Here is a 23,536-nt window from a genome sequence, read left to right as displayed (position 1 = left end):
TGTAAGAACACTCATGACTCAAAGGCTTGGGAAGGGCTCTTTAAATTTGCTCTTTTAATGCATAAATAAATCCATATTATGTATTACTTTCTGGAAAAGGGTTAAACTCAAACATCTGAAATACTTTCATTATACCAGGTCAAGAAAAATGCCACAGCCAGAAAAATTTATTTTAAAATAGAAACATACATTAAGTTTTAAAACAACCAACTCTCAAACAAAAGAGGAAAGAGCCTTTGATCCCAGAGTCCACGCGGAATGAATTCCGTATGTGTTTGAAATTCACATAAGGAGCACTTAGAAAACCACCTGAAATGGAACTCCCACAGCCCCCTTGCCTGTGAGGGCTCCCGCACCTGCCAGTGTGAGGACATGGCCGACCCCCGGACACTCGCGCGCCGGGAGCCACCACAGCTCAAGGTGACTGGCAGCGCCCAGCTCTGTGACCAAGACAGACGTTCACACGTGGGGGCACCGTGAGCGCCACCAGCTCCAAATCTGATGTGAGGGACGTGGGAGATGTCTGAGAAATGTCCAAAGCGATTTTGGCAACACAGAAAATGCAATGTCTGGGAATTCCACCAAATGCTTCCAAAAATACTCATGGACAATTCAAGTCGCACGTGGCCAGCGGCAGCCCGGGCGGCCTTCAGTCTGTGTGGGGCGCCCGCGTGGCCTTCTCCTCGTAGGACTCCCCGAACTCGTTCACTCTGCGTTTATCCACAGGATAAAGCCTACAACGACACAAATGAGCACATCAGCAAACCCCACTGCAGGGCCTATTTTCCTAAGAGGAGGACTTGGCATCCTTGATTTATTTTCCAGTGAGCAGCCACAGTGAGCAAATTAACTAAAAAGTCGAATCCTCAGAAGTTTTACTGCCGAGGGCTGAGGAGGGATTTCTGAGTTGTGTTTTGTTCTGCATGGCCAGGCCAATGCACTGCTCTCTAGGAAAGGGAAGCTTGGCCAAACGGAGGACCCGGAGGCTGCACTGGCTGCCTTCTGGGAACTGCGGAATCACGGAGACCCGCGCGATCAGAACAGGAACTGCCATGTTCAGGGAGCACATCTCCTCAGCTGTGAACACTTGGCAGGACACTGCCGCCACCTTTGATCCTGAGCCACCGAGGCTTTGCCAACATCACCCCTACGTATGGATGAGGAAGCTGTGGCGTGAGGGGCAGCTCCACACAGCCACGAACAGTAGACGTACAGGGTTTCAGCTTAAAAACGGACCTGCTGCCCACCAAGGGCCCTGTGGTCCTGGCCAAACACCGTTTGCAGGTCTGGAACCAGAAACACACAGAGCCTGAGTGTACAGTTTCAGGCACGCCCTGGGCCACCTGCGAGGACTTGGGAGCCACCTGAAGGGCTCACGGTTGATGGGACCCTGAAGAGTGACAACCACGCCAGGCGCAGCAGCTTCCGGGGCTCCATGGCTTGGACAACCTCAAGCTCTGCAGGGGGCAGGAGGCCAACTGGGGGATCTGAGAATGGTGAATGGGGGACGGGAACCAAGCCCCATGTGAGCGTGAGTGTTGCTTACGGGGAAACAGCCCTTCCTGCTGAGACCCAAGCTGGAGCTCCAGTGCAGGGGCTGCACGAGACAGCAAGGGGATGGGTGGGCAGCCGGCGGCCAGGCCTGGAGAGCTAGGCAAGGGCGGCCATGCGCCACTGTGTGGATGTGCCAACTGCACCTGAACAGAGTTAAAACAGACCGAACAATGCCAGCCTCACGCTGGCCGGGACAGAGGCTCCGAAACACCCGGCGAAGCTGTGTGTGGAGACAGGCGGGGATGGGAGCACTGCGCTCCCCAAGGGCCGGCAGCCCAGACCGAGGCAGGACCCCCCAGGACGACCTGGGGGAAAAGGCTCTCTCTCCAGCACTAGGAGGATGCCCAGGCCTTGAGGGGGGCCATGGCCTGGGAAGGGCGCAGGGAAGTGTCACAGCCATGGTGTATGAGTGGTGGCTTCCTGGTCTGGGCGGGGGGAGATGGGAAGAGGGATCTCGAGGGTCAGAGAAAGGACACAGCCAGGAGGCTCTGAGACACTTGGCAACAGGCCTTGGGGGTGACACACACTCCTTCCACCCCTGCACAAGGCCTGGGGCCGGGACTGGAGGTGAGGGCAGTGCTTGCAGTGGTCCGGATACAACCCTCCTGAGGGGAGCCCCAGATCCCTGGCTCCTACCCTGGCACAGCAGAGCTGAGGGAGCTCTTGCTGACTGAGAGGGCAGATGTCAGCCCTGGAGGGAAGCAGGAGGCCCGGGGCGGGACCTGAGCCTCTGCGTTTAGAAAATTCCGAGGCCCGGGGCGGGATCTGAGCCTCTGCGTTTAGAAAATTCCACAAAGCCTTTTCCTTAGCCCTCAGCCTTCGACCTGAAGGCCAAGCCGAGAGGTCAACACAATGTCGTCTTCAGAGGCCCAGGTGGCTGGTTTAAGGGGTGTGGCCAATGCTGAGGTGAGCGCGGTCTCCAGTGACATTCTGCCCTGCAGGGACACACAGCCCAAGAGTGGCCCAGAGCCTGTTCCCGACGTTGGAGACCTGGACGCCAGGACTGCCAGCTGGACACCTCAAGGCTAGTGCCAAGTATGGATTAGTCGTGCTACAATCTCTGTTCTGCTCAATAGCAATGACTGTGAATAAGTAAATAGCTTAAGGAGAGAAATTTGCTTTCAGTGGCTAATCAATAATTCACATAGAAACAAGCATTTCTAAAGCACAATGAGGAGACAAAGCTGCAACAGTTTCTTGCCAGGTTGTATCATGGGCAACTGGAACCCAAGTTTAGGCAAGACAGGAAAAACCACCACCCGCAAATTATCTCTGCCCTCAAATGGACACACAGGCGCAGGGTGCCGTGAAAGCCGTCATTCTGTTCAGCAGCAGCGCCACGCCGCTGAGACGGACCAAGAGCTGAGCGTGCACAGCCGCACTCACCACCGCTGGTACAGGTAGACCAGGAACACCACGTCGTCCCGGAAGCAGGCCAGCCGGTGAGACGTGGGCATGGTGATGATGAAGGCAAAGACGTCATCAATGAAGGTGTTGAAAGCCTACAGGGCCAGATGGGAGGAAAGTGAACCCCAGTTGCTGGGACTGGAATCCTATTGTTTCTGGTAACCTAACCAAGCAAATGGCTTTTGGCAGACACTTGGAACTAACTAACTGGAACTCTTCACAGCAACAATGAAAAGAGCAGAAAGCCGGCAAGTGGAGACACAACGCTCTGTTCCCTCAGGGGCTCCCCACAGCCGCTGGCACCTGACACAGTGCAGGTCTCGCCCAGGCTCCCACCCACATCGGGGAACCCAAAGAGAACGGCCTGAAACCAGAGCCAAGGGGAGAGCCAAGGGCAGAGCCGCCCGAGACAGAGCCAAGGGGAGAGCCAAGGGGAGAGCCGCCCGAGCATTGCCCTTTCCTCTGGGAGCTTGTACTTGACTTCAGAAAAGTGCAAATCACGTCCCATTAACTCAGCTCCGCCTGCAATGCTGAGGCACTTCTAATCCCACACGGAGCCAAGGGGGCCTCCACAGCTCCACCCGCGGGGAATGGCCACGGCCCACTGGGGATTCCATTCCTGCCTGGGAGGCCTGAATCCACCGTCCCCAGGCACCGGTTACTGGGCCACAGGGGTCTGTGTCTTGACACACATGCTAAGAAGAAACATAAAAACTAAAAAAAAACAAACCAAAACCAAATCTGTGACAAGTGAGAGAACCCCAGTCTTTCAGGGTCTGAAGTTTTCTACAGCTCTTCGCTTTTTTTTAAAGGAGGCTCCTTACTATTTTTCAGTGAAAGGGACGGCTGCAGATGCACTCTGGGCAGAGACTGCCCCGGTAATGCTGGGGCTGGAAGACGCCCTCACTCGTGCTCTGCTCAGTGAGAAGGGACTCCTCGCCAACTGTCACACTCACCTTGTAGGTGAAGGCCTTCCAGGGCAGATGTGCCACTGACTTCAACTGAAACAGGAGAGACAGGCACAGGTCAGCTGCAGGCAGCACAGGAGACGGGGGCCGGGCCGCAGGCAGCACACACCACCTTACCTTGTAGTTCACAAAGAGCTGGGGCAGCATGAAGAGGAAGCCAAAGGCATAGACCCCTGCAGAGAGACAGACAGCACTCACCAGGCGCGGAGGGCCGGGCTGCCACGCCTGTGCACGGCGGGCAGAAAACAAGGTCTGCCATCCAGACAACTTCAGAGTCTGCCATTGTGTGAAGCGACTTTCTGGCTGGTAAGTTTATCAAGAGTCTACGGCAACTTTGGAGAGCAAAGCTCTTCTATTTATTCATCAGTGTAACTGCTGCCCATGGGGTCAAGTGAGTGAGGGCGCTGGAGCACCCTGGGGCTGAGGACACGGCCTCCTGACCCACAAGGTCCTGCCCCAGGGGTCAAATGTGGGGCTCCAACCAGGGAGGACGGCAGTGCGGGACCCACCTGCTCTGCACCAGACAGGCCCTCGCCCTTAATGCTCACGGGACCACTTCCCAAAGAGACCACAAAGCTGCGATCGGGGCTGGTCTGGTGGGGCGGGGGAATGGACACAGCAGCCCATGCAGCTGAAGGTGCCACCTGGGGCAGGTGGGGGCGGGCGGGCCTCCCAGGACATGTGGCCCCGAGCACAGGGCCCTGCAGGGTCCCCACAGTGCATCGGCAGGAGAGCCTGGTGCTTCCATTTGCTCTAAGGAACCAGACGTGGATGGTGTTGTTTTAATGCTTACTTGTTTTCATGAAGAAAATAGACAACAGTCCCGTACCACACAACACTGTTGTGATCAGCGACGCACACGGATACCAGGCGGCTGCACCACACAGCCTGGTGTGGAGTGGCTGCCGCATCTGGTATAAGCACTCCCTGTCGCTTGTACAAGGACCTGTTTCTCAGAACCAGTCACTGTTGCGAAGCTACGCAGGGCTTTATCTGCTCACAGCCTGGGGGGAGCCCTGCACACCACAGAGGCACCTGCCACACTGGGTTACAATGTGAGAACAATTAAATTGGTGCCTGCTGTAAATACTATTACTGAAGTAGGGAAGCACAAGGACTCACCATTGACAAAGCTGTTGATTAACCAGGAGTACCAGCTGAAATGGAAAAAAAAAGGAGAAGTCCCATTTCTTGCATAGCTTAGCATCTGTATTAAATTGACGAAAAATAATTCTTTCATTAAAAATTCTCTAAAAAAAACCCCAGGTGTTCTCACTGCAGCTAGGCAGCCAAGAGCAGCAGTGCTGAGCCTGGTTCTCAAGCTGGAGACAGCGCTGAGCACCCCCGCCCAGGCAGCAGAGGCCAGGGGCTCTGGGACCCCTCTTGGCTCAGGGCCAGCACCCTGCTCGGGCAGCAGAGGCCAGGGGCTCCGTCGCCTCTCGGCTCAAGGCCAGCATCCCACCCAGGCAGCGGAGGCCAGGGGCTCCAGGACCCCTCTCAGCTCAGGGCCAAGCTTCCCATGAAGCCTGGTGGCCAGAGTCAGTCCTCTCAGCTACACCTTACCGGTGGGGGGACACTGAGGCCCAGAGCCCACCGTGCGCAGCTGCAGGGTCGGGATCCCTCCCAGGCACTCGCCCAAGTGCCCCGGCCCCTAGCTTGCCCTCCAGCCACACTCCACTCTGGCTCAGTCATCCAAATGGCTTTCTCAGGGGAAAGACGGCGCAGGTGAAGCGTATGCGGCCTCCTACCTCTTATACTTGATATTCAGGAGGGAATAGACAGCACCCCCGACACAGAGAGGGTACAGCAGGTATGACAAGTACTTCATGGCCTGCGGGGAACAAAGGGAGCTTCCAGTCAGAGGCCCAAACGCCAGGCCTGTGTAAACGCACTGCATGGAGCTCACTATGACAGGGACAGACAGAACGAGCTACAGCACTCGGGGCGGCAGGGCTGCTCTGAAGGGGGCAGGCGGTGTGAGGGGCGTACGTAGGGCTTCATGCACTCGCCACAGCCCAGGAGGCACCGCATGCGCCACAGCCCGGGTGTAACTACAGGCGCTAGTTAACAATAATAGATCAATTTGGGCTGGTCAAAACCAACCAATCCACAACAAATCAACAAACATAATGGAAAGACACCTGAAAAAACTGTCTGCTAAGTAATGTAGTTACATCGCCAGCTGTATCTATTGATTTCAGCTTTACAACTCCATGAAAGTTAGATAGAAGCTGGTGAACGTTAAACCAAACCAAAATCACTCCTGTGCAGAAATGTTCCTTTAACTTGAACTGAGACTTCCAGCTCCCCCAGCAGCACTGGGGAAGGCGATGCTCTGTGCTTCTGGGGCCGAGGGCCGATCCTCCAGGCCACTGAGCTGCCGAGGCCGTTACGGCCTTGGTGACAGCAAGTGCGTTCCCAGCAACCACAGCAGACACCAAGGCCTGCGTCAGCCGCCTGGCAAATGTGACTTACAGAAGATGAAAATAGCCCTACTATACGGTGACACAGGCAGGCTGTGCCTGTAAAGACTGGAGAATGAGCATCTCTGCGAGCCCCCGCCCTTCCCAGTAAGAAATCTGGGTTTTATGTGTTCACTCTTGGGATTCCTGCTCAAGGCGGGCTGACCCGTACTCCAAGGAGACTCCCGCACTGAGCAGTGACAGCAAGAGCCCCGTCTTCGAGGATGTGGGATTTGCCTGGCATGCACGTGCCCTGAATCACTTGTGACTTACCTGAGTATCGTACTCCTCGGTTTTCCTCTCAGATTCGCTGTAAGTGCCAAACTGTTGTGAAATTCAACACAAGGATGTTAACAGACTCAGGGAAGATCTGAGCACAGGTGAGCTGTGACTAAGGGGCGTCACACATGGCTGCAGAGCTGACCCAGGCCTCGCTACAGAGGGCGCTCAGGTCCCTACCGGCCGAGGAGAGGACCCAGAGGACAGGGATCTGCGTGGACCCTTCCCACCTCACCCTGGCCCTGGGTCCCGCAGGCCTGAGCGGGGACAGCGCGGCCTCACTGCTGTTCCTCGTTGGGTGGCTCGGTTTTCAGTGCCGCTGCTTCACAGTGAGAACACTGCAGAGGGCACAGGCACAGCCGACAATGCTCTGAACCAGCTGGCCAGAAGTCACGGGGCCAGGCTGGAACACAGAGGCTGCGCTGCATCTGCTTCCTGCCCTTCCTCTGCCCACAGCATGGAAAATCTCAGCCGTGACTGCTGAGGGCCCCGCCTCAATCAAGGTCCATCTGTGGACACAGATTCAGCTCCAGCTCTGCCCCAGCCCTCATCTGCCTAGGGGCCTCATGAGCACCCAGGCACTGGGGCAGCCACAAGAGGCAGGGGCTCGCTCACTTGGGGATTGCCAGGACTGTACTGACCCCAGTCAGCACCAGCCTCGGGAGGGCGCTCTAGGCAAGGTGCCAAAACGAAGCACCCCCGCTGGCCGGCCAGCGTCCTTTCTCCCAGAGGCCGGCTCAGGCCCAGCAGCGCTGCCATCGGCATTGAAGAGGGTCAGAACTAGGTACATGACTGGGGAGTCCTCAGGCGAAGAGAGTGGCTGCAATCGGAAACCAGTGCTGCCTCCACCACGGAGGCTCCCAACAGAGGCCCACAGTGACTCATCCGTGGATGGCCACTTTACTCTGTGCACAGGGGGCAAAACCACACTCTTCAGAGAGGGCATGGGGTTCAGCCATACAGTTAAATCCTACCTGAAATTCAGGTATCAGGCCTCTCCAAAGAATAGTCATCTTCAACGCCTTCTTCACTTTCCACAGCTGAGGGGAGAAATCAGGAAATAGTTCCTTTAATATTCCAAGGCCACAAGACCCCGAATGAATGACCCAGATGGTAACGGATAGGACCTGCCGCCCACGGCCCCGCCCAGCCCACTGTCCTCTTCCTGTCCCTCCCACAGCTCAGGGCAGAACGGTGGGGGCCGGACCTGGGCCTCTAACCCACACCCGGCAGGTATACCTGGTCAGGTGGGCTGCACAGCCACCGACCCGCAGACGACAAAACCAGCATGCAAGTGCGGTTCTCTTTTTTTTTTTTTTTTTTTTTTTTTTTTTTTTTTTTTTTGAGACGGAGTCTCGCTCTGTCACCCAGGCTGGAGTGCAGCGGCGGGATCTCGGCTCACTGAAAGCTCCGCCTCCCAGGTTTACGCCATTCTCCTGCCTCAGCCTCCCGAGTAGCTGGGACTACAGGTGCCCGCCACCTCGCCCCGCTAGTTTTTTGTATTTTTTAGTAGAGACGGGGTTTCACCGTGTTAGCCAGGATGGTCTCGATCTCCTGACCTCGTGATCCGCCCGTCTCGGCCTCCCAAAGTGCTGGGATTACAGGCTTGAGCCACCGCGCCCGGCCGCAAGTGCGGTTCTCTAAACCACCCTGCCTGCACCCAAATTAGCCCCCACCTCCTTCGCCGGGCACTTGGGCAGCTGTGGAGCCTGTTTCAGGACCTCTCTGAGAGCTGCCACCACCTGGCTGCATCCTTGGAAGGCATCGTTCACAGAGGACTGGTGCCTGAGCCGGGCGTGGCACTGTGACTCGTACCTATGGAGGGCCCCGCCTGCGGTGCTCCAACACCATCTAATCCAGCTCCTCCTCAACAGGCATGACGGCCGTGCAGGCCCCCACCCACAAACGGGCCACCAACTGCGGGGCCCTCAGACTCTGGCTCCTGCTGGGGTGGCAGAGCTCAGGGAGGAGCTAGGCGGGTGTCTGGGCCCTCTCACCCCGAAGGCCATCGGCCCCTCAAGTTTTGCTCCCAAGCTGGCCCTGCCCCACGAGGCTCCCTTTTGGCTGGCTTTTCTGAGCTCCGAACAACCAGGGCTGGACCACAGGGCACCGAGTGATTTCCGTCACTGCCCACCTGGCCGCCGTGCTCAGCTCTGCAGCCACAGCACGAGCCTCTCAAGGCCCCACGGTTTACGCCTCTGCTTTGCGCGTGGTGGGATTTCTCAAACACGTAAACCACTGCTTGGTGGACAGGCCTCAGGAGCTGATGCCATCAGAACACCCATTTCCCTGCTCTCCACTTGTTCAAAGCCTTTATAGCCAGCACCTGCCATTCCACAGCTTCCAGAACACCGAGGCCGTCGGGAACAAGCACACAGGCTTCCACGGAAGGTCTCACACGCTGGGCCTGAAAGCCTTTCCCGAGCGCGCGGAGGTCCATGGACCTCAGACAGTTCAGGTCACTGCCCGGAACTCACCTCGATAGCGGCTCCAACGCCCGCCGGGACCAGCACCAGCAGGCTCGTCTGCTCGTCCAGCAGGAACAGGAAGATGACCACGGTGCTGAAGCAGCGCCAGAGCACTGGGGACAGGACGGTCGGGCTGGGAGGGGGTGCAGGGCAGACCCCGCCTGTGTGCCCCCAAGTCGCACACATACCCTCAGTCCCCCATCCCAACCCCCATGCCCGAGAAGCTTCAGGTACTCCCCAGTCCATGTCCCCCTGTTTAAAAAGAACAGGGAAGTATCCAGCAGCCAGGAAAGTGTCTTGAAGGCTGCTGAACTAACAGCTGGCCCCACACCAGCTCCACAAGCACGTGTCTGAGCCACACACACCAGCTCCACAAGCACGTGTCTGAGCCACACCTGCAAACGAGCACGGAGTGTGGGCAGAGGTCGGATGACGGCCAGCACAGCTTAGATTCCAGGCAGGTCTTATGCTGGTTCTGTGATAAGCGCGTGGCTTTTCAAGTCTGGACTGGTTTCCTCCCCAGCCTGTACCTTAACAACCACTCCAGCTTATTCAACACGTCTTCCTCCTCCCGCAAACCCCCAGGGCAGGCAGGGGAAGCAGATCCATGGAGCCACACGACAAACAGTGCTCATGGCCACAGCGCTGTCTGCTGGCCACACCAACCCGGGACGCCGGGAAAGGCATTAGGGTTAGGAGACTCCACCACAGAGCACGGCAGGGCCCCAAGGCAGCCAGGGCCACCTGCTTGGGCATCTTTTCCACGTGAGAAAAACAACTTGTTTGGGTCTCTGATACTGGAGCCGAACACTCCTCACTCCTAACCAAGACTCACCCACTCCTCGTCCTCACACCGCCAACCCCTCACTGGAGCCGAACACTCCTCACTCCTAACCAAGACTCACCCACTCCTCGTCCTCACACCGCCAACCCCTCGCCCCTGTCCAGACCGCCGCTCCCCACCCCACTGTGACAACCTCCACCCCTGCAAGGTCAGGAGGACCCTCACTCACTTGGGCCCCCTAACCACGGCAGGCACCCTTGGCCAGGAACGTTGGTCCCAGATCTTGGCAGGCCTCCTGCCCGGGCTGCCTGGCCTCAAGGGTCCCTGACCGCCCTACCTAACAGCTGCACACTCCCTGTCACTGCCGGGCACAGCACCACGGGCCTATCAACTGCCATCACCTGGCAGGCCCCACACACCCAGGCCTGCGCTGGTCGGGGAAGGAAGACCCGCGGGAAGACGGGGCGAGGGAACTAAGACAGGGGATGTGAGGCCCCAGCCCCGCTCAGCGCCCGTGAGCAGCCGGGAAGGCTGGAGAGGTCCATGCTTCTCACTCCCCACAGCCCAGGTCCAAACCCCATGCACGCCAGAGTCCACAGCCAGGCCCTGAGCTATGCAGCCTCCGGCAGTCACACCACACGCATGCCACAGTTTGCAGCCAGGCCCTGAGCTGCGCAGCCTCTGGAGGCCCTGAGCCGCGCAGCCCCCGACAGTCCCACTGCAATTGCTGCAGAGGCTCTCTGGGTTTTACAGTGCCTGGTCTCAGAGGCTTCTCAGGAGCCAAGCACACACCTGGCGCTGTGTCTGCAGCCAGCAGTGAGGCAGGCAGCCCTCAACCACAGGCTCCAGTGAGCATCCCCAGGGCAGAGGATCTGAGCAGGGCCACGCTCGGGGCGCCTACCTGCCTTGGTGGACATGCCGATCATGCTCTTCTTCTTCTTCCAGAAACTGATGTCATTTTTAAAGGCCAGGAAATCAAAGAGAAGCTAGAGAGAACACACACGACAACAACTCACATCTCCTGCTGTTTCTATCTCCCGTGAGACAGAGATAGAGGCCTCACGTGTGACTGTGAGGCTGCAGTGTGCTCAGCCTCAGGACGCATCAGGACAGATGTCTACACTCGGGACCCGCACCTCCATGCACCTGGCCTGCCATGTCCTGTCAGAACCTAGAGTGCCCAGGCAGGCTTTGCAGGGGCCCTTCTGAAATAATGACTTGAATTGCTGGAAAGGCCCACAGGCAATTGGAGGCTCTGGATTCCCCTGGACTGTGGGGCTGGCTGGGCGTCCCGACCCTGCTCTCGGGTTGTGGCTACTCAGGGCAGCCTCACCTCTCAACTGTGCTAGAAATGCAGGGGCTGGGCGTGGTGGCCCATGCCTGTGGTCCCGGCTACTGCAAGGCCAAGGCCGGAGGACTGCCTAAGCCCAGGGTTTTGAGACCAGCCTGGGCAACATAGTGAGACCTGTCTCCAAAAGAAAAAAAACTTAAAAAAACCTAACCATGCATGAGCTCATCCTTAGAGACATCGACCTTTCAATAAAAATCACTTAACTCTCCAATGTGGCTTTAGAAAGTTTTAGCTTGATGGGCAGCCAAACTCCCAGGCACTCAGAACCAGCGCCAGCCGCACGCCTGGGCGCCTCCTCACCCTTCCAGCCTAACCACAGGCCAGCCTACCAGCCACAGGATGGCTCTCCTCGAGCAGCTCAACTCCACGGGCGAAGATAAGAGCACAACAGCCTTGCTTTACCCATGGTTTGCTGTTACCCACGGAGCAGTGCGATGAGCTATTCTGAGAGTGAGACCACTCCCATGTAACTTCATTACAGTGTACTGTCCTGTTTCTGTTACCAGTTATTATTGGTAATCTCTTACCGTGCTTAATTTATAAACTGAACTTTATCATAAGCATTATATAATATATATATTTATAAGAAAAATCAGTCTTTCTAGGTTTTGGTTTCAGGTATCCACTGAGGGTCTTTGAACATATCTCCTGAGGATAAGGGAGGACTACTGTATACACACTGGATGAGGATGAGGTACTACTGTATACACACCGGATGAGGATAAGAGACTGCTGTATACACACCAGATGAGGATGAGGTACTACTGTATACACACCGGATGAGGATAAGGGGGGACTACTGTATACACACTGGATGAGGATAAGGGGGAACTACTGTATACACACGAGATGAGGATAAGGGACTGCTATATACACAATGGATGAGAATTAGGTACTACTGTATACACACCAGATGAGGATAAGGGAGGACTACTGTATACACACCAGATGAGGATAAGAGACTATTGTATACACACCGGATGAGGATGGGGGGACTACTGCATACACACCGGATGAGGATGGGGGGAACTACTGTATACACACCGGATGAGGAAAAAGGAGGACTACTGTATACACACAGGACTTTTTACATTTAAAAATCAGCGTGTCAGAATTTGTACAAGTACTTTCTGCCAGAAGCTGCCCACCTCTGCATGGGCATGCATGGGGTCGGGGCCCGGACGGGGAGGGTGAGATGCCTGCACCTGTTCATTTCACTGGTGTGGACACTGCTCAGAGTACTCTGGATCCTTTTCAAAACCGCCCCCAAAGCCAGCACAGCACAGCCCAAGTCCCCAAGTCCCCAAGGCTGTGGACGGAGCTCTATGGTTCCTCCCTTTACAGAACTGGGAGAACTCGCCCACTGGGGCAATGGTCGCCAAGTGTCAGAATTGCTGGCTGCTGAGCAATGGGAGCAGATGCTTGGGGCCACAGGGCTGGACGGCGCCCACAAACCCCAGGTCCAGGGCCCTTGCAGGAGGCCCGGGACCCAGGGAGCCTCCCCAGTGCCTGCGGCAAGCCCTCCTGGCGGACGACTCACGTGGAACGCTGCGACAAAGAAGGTCAGCGCCAGGAAGTATAAGTTGGTATCTACAAAAATTCCTTTCACCTCATCAGCATCTTTCTCTGAAAACCCTGCCAAGGAAAAAAAAACATACAATATAAAACAGGCAATATCAATCTTACCTAACATTACAAATACAGTTTTCAATATAAAAACTTAGGCCGGGCACAGTGGCTCATGCCTGTAATCCCAGCACTTTGGGAGTCTCAGGTGGGTGGATCACTTGAAGTCAGGAGTTTGAGACCAGCCTGGCCAACACGGTGAAACTCCATCTCTACTAAAGATACAAAAATTAGCCGGGCATGGTGGCACACGCCTGTAAATCCTAGCTACTGGAGGGACTGCGGCATGCGAATCGCTTGAATCCGGGGGGCAGAGGCTGAAGTAAGCAGAGATTGCGCCACTGCACTCCAGCCTGGGCAACAGAGTGAGACTCTGTCTCAAAAATAAATAAATAAATAAAAATAAATCTCGTCAACAGTTAAGGTTCATTTGACCAAAATCATGGCATTTCACATATTATGTTCTTAATAAAGCCAATTTCCAGACAATCAACCAGGTCATCTCCAAGGAGAGAAGTGAGGCAGGTGCTGCTGAGCCTCCGATTCAACGTCTGTGTGAGCATCTGCAGCAGGAGGCGTGGAGGCCCCGGCCTGTGTCAGGATTCGCACTTAGACGCCCAAGGGGCTCCAGGGCAGCCTCATCCCGACGCCGGCCGTGTGCGGCACGTACCGAACTGCTGCAGGGAGTACACGGCGTCCTGCATGTGGATCCAGAAGCGCAGCCGTCCCAGCGACACCTTGTCGTAGGACACGGTGAGGGGCAGCTCGGTGGTGGAGCGGTTTATGACCTGATGAAGACAGCCACACTGAAGGCCCTGCCCTCACACCCTTGCGCCCAGCTGCTTGGCAGCCCTCGTCAACCCTGCCATCCCCCTTCCCATCCTTGTGTGGCCCCATGTCAGACATGACGGGACCCAGCAGGTGTCCTGAGGTCCCTCCTTCTGTCACCACAGAACCCAGGCCCCAGCGTGCTGTGACCCAGCACAGGGAGGTTCCCACCCCCAGGACCCTGTGAGCTCAGCAGTGCTAGCACTGCCTGGGCTGTTCTGCTGCACATGCCCCTTCAATTTCTAGTGCACAAGTCCTGGTTCCCTGGAGGTGATGCTTGCCACCCATCTGCTAGGAATCCACGGCGCAGCATACAGCGCTGAGCTTGGCCTGCAGAGCGCTGGCTTGTCCTAAGAGTTGGGGACCACGGGACACGCACAGCCCTGCAGCACATGGGCAAAGTGCCCTCAGGGCCTAAAGCATGGAGCAGGCGGTGGCCATGGGGACAACAGAAGGCTTCCGGAATGCAGAGCTAGCAGGGGCAGTGGCATGGATGTGTGGGCCTCAGAATAATAAGCTTAGTCCTGCGGCCCGCCGGGGTCTCATGCACACAGGCTGCAGGCCAGGTCCCAGGGCACCGAGGTAGGAGAGTAAGGAACGGGTTCACAGGGGCAAGCCCACACCCTACAGCACATGCACAGTGACCACACCCGGTGAGCGCCACCCTTCACATGCTGGAATGTCCATCGAGAGCTGTGCTCTAATCCACCTGCCCTGCCTCACGCCCTGACGCCGCCATGGCGGGCACTGCTGGTGTCAAGGGTGTGGTGGAGTCAGAGCCACAACCAGCAGGTGCCAGGTTGTCCTGAGAGCAGCTGTCAGGGCGCCCCACGAAGCCAAGTGGCATCAGTGCACGTGGACGGTGGCCTCCAGGCACCCCTCGAGCTGCCAAGCGTGTCTGAAGGGTGTCACTGCCTGCTCCATCTGGCAGTGCTGGGCCCAGCCACAGAAGGTGCCGACTTCCTGCGCCTGCTGTGTCCCAGCTGCCTGCTTCCTCTCTTAAGACAGCACCTCTCAAATCTGGCCCCAAGTGAGACACAGCAACAGAGACACAGCACATGAGAGACCGGGATTCAGGGAAGCTGCCGTCGGCACGTGTCTCCATAACTACTGCAGCGCGGGCCACCACCGGCACAGCTGTGCCACAAAGCCTGCCCCGGGCCTCTAACAGACAGATCTGCAGACACACACACAGGGCAGCCTTCTGCAGCCGCCTGCCCCTTCCACCGTCTTCTGAACGCCTGCAAGGAGTCAGCAGCATGAGGCCTCACAAGAGGGGACCACGGGCTGGTGCCACAGCTCACACAACTCCGTATGGGACATTTTAGCAGAAGCTGCTGTCCTGAGGTTTGTCAGCGGCACACCAGCAAACTCCAGCCAACAGAGAAAGGCACTGGAATTGCAGGGCTGACAGAGAAACTGTTCAGGGAGAGGCTGGAACACCAGACCTGCTCGCCAGTCACTGCCTGTCCGGCCCCCAGTCTGCAGGTTGTATAGGAGCAATCAGTGACCCCAGAAGTGAAGGAGGCAGTGTTAGGGACCACAAGGGGTCTGAGGGAACAGCTGTACAGAGCGACGGTTCTGAGAGCCATAGTCAGCAGGAGGCAGCAGGGCCTGGGCAGAGATCAAAGCAGTCAGGAGGCTGCGCCCCCATTTCCCAGCTGCACCCACCCCCCCAGCAAGCTCCCTGCTCTCCAGGTGCCCACTCCCCAATTTCCCAGCTGTACCCCCTAGCAAGCTCCATGCTCTCCAGGTGCCCGCTCCCCAATTTCCCAGCTGTACCCCCAACAAGCCCACTGCTCTCCAGGTGCCCACTCCCCCGTTTCCCAGCTGCACCCCCAGCAAGCTCCCTGCTCTCCAGGTGCCCACTCCCCCATTTCCCAGCTGTACCTACCCCCTGAGCAAGCTCCCTGTTCTCCAGGTGCCCGCTCCCGTTTCCCAGCTGTACCCCCAACAAGCTCCCTGCTCTCCAGGTGCCCGCTCCCCCATTTCCCAGCTGTACCCCCAGCAAGCTCCCTGCTCTCCAGGTGCCCGCCCCCCGTTTCCTAGCTGTACCCCCAGCAAGCTCCCTGCTCTCCCCAGGACTGTTTCCTCATCAACAAAAATGGGGAGAGGGCCCGCCTCAGAGCTGCCGAAAGCCGTAAGTGAAGCGGCCTGGCTCCTACTGGGTGGTCTAGAGTGACAGTGACAGCTTGCAGGGAGGCAAGGCAGAGCAGTGATCTTGCAGGGCCCCAGCTGAGCGTTCACCTCTGAACCCCAAATAACCTCATCCGTGCAACGACGCCACAGCTCCCAGCACGATTACAGAAAGGTTCACAGAGTGCTTAGCACAGTGCCGCATGTGCAGCAAGGGACATTAAATATTAACTGCTTCTGTGAGTCTTGACACTGGCCAAAGGGTAGCCACATTTCATCTCCCCTCAAAGCAACCCTGGGAAAGCAAGGGCCATCACTGCCCGTAACCACATGGCGCCAGAGCCCAGAGTGCAGCCACTTCCCTCCTGCACAGGCCTTCCGCCCTGCCAGGGGTCACCCCCAGAGCTGAGGAAGGCTGTCACCTGCTCCTCTGGCCGCCTGTGCAGGACTAGCCCTGGCGGGGAAAGCAGGAGTTTGCTCAGGACACTCTGAATTAATCTACATGGCACACCAGGAGCTCACACGCAGACGCCGTTTCACACAGCGCTCAGGCGCCTGCCCTCTAAGCGCTGCATAAACAATCTTTCAGGGGCCTTTCACCAGCGACAATCCAGAGGCTCAGGAGGACCCCACGTCCAGCCAACAGCAAACCCAGCGCACCACCAGGGCCGCCCCCCGTCACAGCCCTCGCACGCCCGAAGGCAGTGCTTCCCAGCACAGGTAAAAGCTCTGTGCTAAATGTCAGCAATGGCCCTGTCCATTAGGGTGCTGGTGCTGCGGGGCCAGTCTTGGGATCAGTCTCGCCAGCTGCACAACCAGTGGGCAGAGGCGTCACTCACCATCAGGTCCTTCACACGGTTGCTGAGCTGGTCGATGAACAGGATGGGCAGGTAATGCACGGTCTTCCCCAGCTGGATCCTGGGATTAAAGCACAACTTTCCAAAATCAGTCCAAGGTTTTTCCCTTTCAATGAACCAATACGTCCAGGCACTGGGTTTACCCCAGAGAAGTCCCCCCAGCACCACCCTCAGCTGCTTCTCAGTCACAATGACCCCAGGGCACAGCCTCCCCAAACAGAATCAGAGAGCCAGACAACATATGCACGCTTCTGAGACCCACTCCCCAGGAAGTGATGGCCACAGGTGGGAAAATGCCTCCACGGCCACTAGGGGGAACTACAGGGACATGGCCGTACAGCAGAGCCCAGGGCCCTCTGTGCACTGACATGGAGCAATCCCAGGACGTGGCCGCTACACTTGGAAGGGCGAGTCACCTGCAGCCACCTAGGAGACGGAGCTGTGGTGTGGGAGTTGGGGGGGATCCCCAACACATGGGAGACACGGGGTGAGCTCAGGTGGCCAAACACGTAAATTCCAATAATTGTATTTAATTGATGGCAAGTTACACTAAAGTAATAATCTAAAGGTTAACTTTTAGGTAAATCTAAATGAGCCAAGTTAAAAAATCACAAGGGCAGCAAAGCAACACATTCCTGTGAGCACCTTCCATTTTCTCTCCATGGAAGCCTTCGCCAGCCAGGAGCAAAGGGCAGGATGCTCCGGCTTAAATTCCCTTCTTCTCCCTTCCAGCCCTCTGGTAGCAGCACAACCTCAAGGAGGAAGTGGGAAGGGCTGGGGCCCGGGCAGCGAGGGCCTCGGCACAGAGGGGGAAGAGCTGGGGGCCCGGGCAGCGAGGGCCTCGGCACAGAGGGGGAAGAGCTGGGCCCGGGCAGCGAGGGCCTTGGCACAGAGGGGGAAGAGCTGGGCCCGGGCAGCGAAGGCCTCGGCACAGAGCGGACTCCAGGATGCAGGAGCGGCCCGCTGGCGGGTTCTGGCCAGCCAGGGTCCCAGCACCCTCCCGCCGGCGCTCCAGCTCTGGGGCCCCACTTACATCTTCATGTACCGATGCACATCGGCAGGCAGGGAAGACCCGTCGAAAACAAAGTTGTCTGCCATCACATTCAGTGCCAGCCGCGGTCTCCAGTGGGACACTGGCTCATCCAGGGCGCTCGTCGGCTTCTTCTCCGCCTCGAGCTGCTGCTAAGTGAGGAAAACAGAGGCCAATGCTAGGACAGAAAACCGTGCCCGGGACAGCAGGGTCAGCACCCTAACCTGTGAACAGACAGCCATGCACGGGCACAACTGGGGGAGAGCCCAGCAGAGAGGACACAGTGGCCCCACAGCTGCCAATTCCCCCAGACTCTCACCAAACACCCCCAATCCTTATCAACATGGAAGCCTGGGGGTGCTGCTTTGCAACATGTGGTCACGGATCTCACCAATTCCTTTTCTGGGGTTCTCAAACTAAGTGGGCCCACTTCTCAGAAGCTGAGAGGGTGAGAGCCCCCTGACCTTGGCAGAAGACTGTACAAGTCCAGAGCTCACACAGCCCGGTGGCTGTAAGGAGACTGAGAGGGAGTTGGCTTCTAAAACCAAGCATGTGGGGCTGCCTAGAGGAGGAGACACACTGAGGACTATGCACGGCTCTTAAATGAAGTTAAACTTCAAAGGGACGCTGACTGACAGGGAAATCTTAGCTCGTTTCAGATCTGATACATCCTAGGAAACACTATGATCTTACCCATTTCCTACCTAAAGATACAGTTTAGCAATAATTTACATTACAACTGGTTTTTCACACCTCCTCACATTTGCTACCTGGAAGGGAGGCTCCGCTACATGCTACGTACCCATCACCCCACCCACTTTTCAGGACACTGGTGAGGAGGGATGCGGGCCCCGGATGAGGGGGACACGGAGAGGCGCAGGTGCGGGATGTTCCTAAGGAGACACACATGCAAACTGGGGAGAGGCAGGAGCAGGTGTTGGCAGGGCTTTCAAAACCACATCAACCCCGACACATCTCTCTCTCTGTCTGGAACAATTTCACAGCCTCTTCCTGGAAAGCTGCCATCTTTCTTGTTTTGTAAACTTTTTTTCTGAGGCAGAGTCTCCCTCAATCGCCCAGGCTGGAATGCAGTGGCGCCATCTCACCTTAAGGGTTCAAACGATTCTCCCGCCTCAGCCTCCCGAGTAGCTGGGGTTACAGGTACACGCCACCATGCCCAGCTAATTTTGTATTTTTAGTAGAGACGGGGTTCGCCATGTTAGCTAGGCTAGTCTTGAACTTCTGACTTCAGGAGATCCACCCACCTCAGCCTCCCAAAGTGCTGGGATTATGGGCATGAGCCACAGCACCCAGCCTTGTTTTATAAATTATCTCACTTTCCACTCAACACAAAGGTGGGTATCAGAATTCCCCTGCTTTATCCTTGGCCTGTGTTCATGATCACTTAAGTGACTTCCAGTTTTTATTTGCACATACACCTTTCTACAGGTGTACAAACTACAACTCGCACCTCTACCTTTTCCAGCATCTCCAGTTACGTTCTTAGAATAAACATCTAGGAATAGTCCAGTCCTACAGAATGCAGAATGAGCCCAGCTCTCATCCCCAGAGCTCCTGGTGAGAAGCCGCAGGCCAGCTCTGCAGGACCAGCGCTCCATCCCACCAGGTGCAGCAGGTGCCTCCAGACGCTGAGAGGGCCCACTCCTGAGGGACTCTGCATAGAGAATGCCAGCGACCACTTCAACTGTCCCTAATTTTAGATAAAACTTGTCTGCAAACTCATGGATATGACTCAGCTGAAAGTCAGACATGCATGCCAGTAACATTCCAATGGCTTTACTCCCAACAAAGTCACTGGAGCCCTAGACATTGCCTGCCTGTGTGGAAACAGACACGTCCGTTCTGATGGGGCGGCACAGCCTGTTGTCAGTAACCCACAAAGACCCTCACCTGTGCATCAGACTCCCCAGTGAGCAGGTTGATTTCTTCCGGCTTGGGGACCATGTAGGTGGTCAGAGGACTGACCAGGTGCACCTGCTTCCCGTCGTGCCACGGCAGGACCCCAGCGTGATGGAGGAAGATGTAAGCATACAGCGTCCCATTGTTTCTTGTTTTCTTTGGTACAGAAACATTAACTGTCCTGAAACAGAACAACCATTTACACTACATACATATTACATTCTGTCTCTAGAAACTATTCAAATACCTTTATAAAGCTGTTTCAATAAACTAATTTCAGCTCAGAAGTACTAAAAATGAAACCCACCTGCCTGGGGCTTTACGAGTCCTGAGTGTGTGTGTCCTGAGAACTCGGCACAGGTGTGGGCGCCTACAGCTGAAAGCAAGAGGGCCCGCACTTCCTGCCTCCATCTCAGGAGGCTGAGAGGTCAATGACCCGCCTGAGGCTACAGGGCTGAAGCAGCCAGCTGGAAAGCAGCTTCTGGGCCTGGCCAGGACACCAGCTGACCACACACACTGAATCCCAGAACTCTGAAGCGAAGGGCAGCAGCCGCAGGGGCTCCGTATGCCCGCTACTGGAGTCTCAGAAATTTAATGTGGGTAGTTTTTTTGGGTGTTGCATTTTTGAAGATAAAAAGATGATCAGCCACGAAGGACTGACTTTCAAGCCTGTCTGCCCTGACTGCGTGGCCTCCAGTGCGAGCTGAGGAAAGGCCCGGTGAGCTGCTACAACTGTAGGCCTCGGACCAGGCGCTTGGCTCTTCACCTGCACGCTAGAGTCCGACGTCCACACTACAGCCCCGTGGAAAACCTCACATGCCACCTGTTTATGGTTACATGAGTTCTTCTTCCTCTTTATAAAAAAGTCTTTTTTTTTTTTTTTGAGACAGTCTTGCACTGTCACCCTGGCTGAAGAGCAATGGCGCAATCTCGGCTCACTGCAAACTCCGCCTCCCAGGTTCACGCGATTCTCCTGCCTCCGCCTCCCAAGTAGCTGGGATTAAAGGCGCACACCACTACACCAGGCTAATTTTTTGTATTTTTAGTAGAGACGGGGTTTCACTATGTTGGCCAGGCTGGTCTTGAACTTGTGACTTTGTGATCCACCCGCCCGGCCTAAAAGTCTTTTTTTGAGACAAGGTCTCGCTGTCACCAGGCTGAAACTGCAGGGGGTGCAATCATAGCTCACTGCATCCTCAACCTCCTGAGCTCAAGGGACCTCCCGCCTCAGTCTCCCAAGTAGCTGGGACTACAGGTGTGCGTGCCACCACGCCCGGCTAACTTTGAAAATTGTTGTAGAGCTGGGGTTTTGTCACATTGCCTAGGCTGGTCTCGAACCGTTGGGCTCAAGTGATCCTCCCGCCTCGGCCTCCCAAACTGTTGGGATTATAGGCGTGAGTCACTGTGCCTGGTCTCTCCTTAAAAACCTTATGGTTGGCCAGGTGCGGCGGCTCACGCCTGTAATCCCAGCACTTTGGGAGGCTGAGGCAGGTGGATCACGAGATCAGGAGTTTGAGACCAGCCTGGCCAACATGGTGAACCCGTCTCTACTAAAAATACAAAAATTAGCCAGGCGTGGTGGCGGGCACCTGTAGTCTCAGTTACTTTGGAGGCTGAGGCAGGAGAATCACTTGAACCCAGGAGCCGGAGGTTGCAGTGAGCAGAGATCACGCCACTGCACTCCAGCCTGGCAACAGAGCGAGACTCCATCTCAAAAAAAAAAAAAAAATCTTATGGCCAAAGTTCTAATGAGAAACACAAAGGCATCTATGGCTCCTCACTACCCAAGAAAGAATACATCTCCACCAGGACATCTTAAGTGTCTCTCTTTAGGCGGGGGTGCAGGGCTGTGTATCTCTGATGGAACGTGCACTCAGAGACACTTGAGGTGGGGCTGTGTCAGAGTGCTCATTCTCCCCGCTACCTCCAGGCTGACACTGTGCCAGGTCAAATGGAAAACCTCACTAGCTGTCCTTGATAACTGGTCCAGGGCCCAGCATGGAAGATGCAGTATTCATGTCTGGGAAATTAAACCCAATGCAGATGAATCCTGAGCATTTTTGAAAGGTGTGGGCAGCTACAACCGACTGGTGACCAAACCAGCACTTCTGGCCTCTATTTCATGGAGGCAGAGAAATGGCAGCAACTGGCTTGAGATCACAGGCCCAAAGAGGCCAGGCAGAAACCGCCTTGCCAGTGCCTCCAGCTACCCACAGGGACTGGCCGCCTCGAGGGCGTGGAGTCCAGCTAGAGTCTCAAGCTTTCATTATTCTCTCCTCAGATACCTCCCAGGCAATGAAGGGAAATGGTTGACTTGTGAGAAGCAAATCACAGTTAAAATTATTCAATTAAAAAAAATTAGGCCATATGTTAGATGTAATTTTTAAAGTTACTCTACATATTTGGACATTGATCTATTCTAACGTCACATGTCACTTAATTATGATTTTCTACAAAATTGCTTCCTCCATCCCCATCCCTTTTCCTTCACAAGTAACTTAAGCGAACTACTTCCACCAGGAAAAGACAAGTCGGCCCCGGTAGTGAAACTACAGAGCTGTCCGCTCTCAACTGGTTCAAGCGTGGCCCCTGCTCCTTCGGAGCCTCCCCGCTGCAGGACATCCCACTGCCATCAGACTCTGCTGAGAGCTACCTCCCAAACGACATTCATCATCTGTCACCTTCCAGGTTGAATGTTTACAGGCCACGCATAGGCCTCCACTTACGATATTCTACTACTTCGAGACATTCGGTAAGACTAGTTCTCTAAGGTAAGCACGTTAGGTACAGAAAGCTAACTTTCAAACGACCTGAACACAAGTAATGTTTTCCCTTTCACTGGCATTTTGTCCTACAACCATACCTTTCAAATTTGGACTCCACATCAAAGTCTTCCACATTCAAGACCAGGTCGATGTTGTTCTCAGTACCCAGGTGGGACCTCGTCGTGGTGTATACGCTCAGCTGGAAAGGAGGGGGCGCCGAGAGTCAGCCCGGCCAGGCCCTGACAGGGCGCACACGCATCCCACGGCCAGTCGGAGGGCGGAAGACCTGGCCGCTGGGGAACCAGGAAAGGTTCCATCTCGACTCGCGCGGCCACAGCTCCGAATTAAGACGCGACGGCGGCGTCTAGGGCCTGGAGGAGCGGCCCCCACCCCAACCCGCCCGGCCCCCGGCCCCCAATCCCCAACCCCGCGGACGCTCACCTGCAGCTTGGGCCGCCGCGCCAGGTAGGGCTGGATGCAGTTGGCGTCGCCGGAGCACGGGCGGGTGTAGACGATGCCGTACATGACCCAGCAGGTGTGCACCACGTAGACCACGAACACGCCCACCACCAGGCTGGTGAAGGAGCTGCGGCCGCTCCACATGGCTGCCCCGCGCCCGGCGCCCCCGGCCCGCCCGCCTCTCAGCCGCGGGCCCCGCCCGCCCGGCACCCAGCCCGCCGCTCCGGCCTCCGCCGCTCACTGGAGAGCCGCAGCGCGCCGCCGCCACCGCCGCGGGGGAACGAATGCGCCGCGCGCCGCAGACCGCCAGCCGCCCCGCATACTCCGGCCCCGCTCCGACCTGGCGCCGCGGGATTCGCCGGCGCCGCGCGCCGCTTCCGGGCCCCGCCGCCTGCCGGAAGTGGATACGCCGCGCGGCTCCCTGGGAAGCGGAGTCTCGGCCGCCGCCGCGCACGCGCGTCCGGGATGCGGCGCGTGTGTGACGTCACCAGCCCGCGCCACCCTCCGGACGTGCCTACCAGGGGCCCAGGAGCTCCGCTGTTGGGGCCTCAGAGGGTGTTCGCGGGGCGCCGGGGAAGGCTAGGGCTTCGGGGTTCCCGGGACGCCGCCCCCAACCGACCACGCCTGCCAGACCACCAAGTG

At 56.7% G+C, this 23,536-nt stretch overlaps 1 protein-coding gene across 4 annotated transcripts; it reads right to left on the bottom strand.

Moving 5' to 3' along the window:
* Positions 1-149: 149 nt before the first annotated feature.
* Positions 150-23,296, bottom strand: CLPTM1L (CLPTM1 like). Of its 4 annotated transcripts, none has more exons than XM_050795196.1 (17): positions 22,877-23,296; positions 22,534-22,634; positions 19,662-19,851; positions 17,754-17,899; positions 16,703-16,781; positions 13,570-13,687; positions 12,814-12,908; positions 10,824-10,908; positions 9,148-9,251; positions 7,645-7,710; positions 6,665-6,715; positions 5,678-5,760; positions 5,052-5,086; positions 4,047-4,102; positions 3,918-3,962; positions 2,941-3,056; positions 150-734 (listed from the first exon to the last, which is right to left on the bottom strand). In XM_050795196.1, exons 1-17 carry the CDS (start codon positions 23,036-23,038, stop codon positions 650-652), a joined length of 1,617 nt encoding a protein of 538 aa, XP_050651153.1. In that variant the 5' UTR covers positions 23,039-23,296; the 3' UTR covers positions 150-649. The 4 variants fall into 4 exon arrangements, with proteins under 4 accessions (XP_050651153.1, XP_050651152.1, XP_050651151.1 ...); XM_050795195.1 differs by having other exon boundaries at positions 17,754-17,902; positions 22,877-23,089; XM_050795194.1 differs by having other exon boundaries at positions 3,918-4,102; positions 22,877-23,265.
* Between the last annotated feature and the right edge of the window lie 240 nt (positions 23,297-23,536).

This window comes from Macaca thibetana, chromosome 6 (assembly GCF_024542745.1).
Source record: "Macaca thibetana thibetana isolate TM-01 chromosome 6, ASM2454274v1, whole genome shotgun sequence".
NCBI classification, from domain to species: domain Eukaryota; kingdom Metazoa; phylum Chordata; class Mammalia; order Primates; family Cercopithecidae; genus Macaca; species Macaca thibetana.
This window is presented reverse-complemented; position numbering and strand designations above follow the sequence as displayed.

Excerpts from the sequence above, each read along its gene's own strand:
- CLPTM1L (XM_050795193.1), bottom strand. The coding sequence starts at position 23,038 with ATGTGGAGCGGCCGCAGCTCCTTCACCAGCCTGGTGGTGGGCGTGTTC. Across the intron at positions 13,688-16,702 it reads ACCGTGTGAAGGACCTGATG|GTCATAAACCGCTCCACCAC; the intron begins GTGAGTGACGCC and ends TGTCTTCATCAG. Across the intron at positions 735-2,940 it reads GTCTACCTGTACCAGCGGTG|GCTTTATCCTGTGGATAAAC; the intron begins GTGAGTGCGGCT and ends GTGTCGTTGTAG.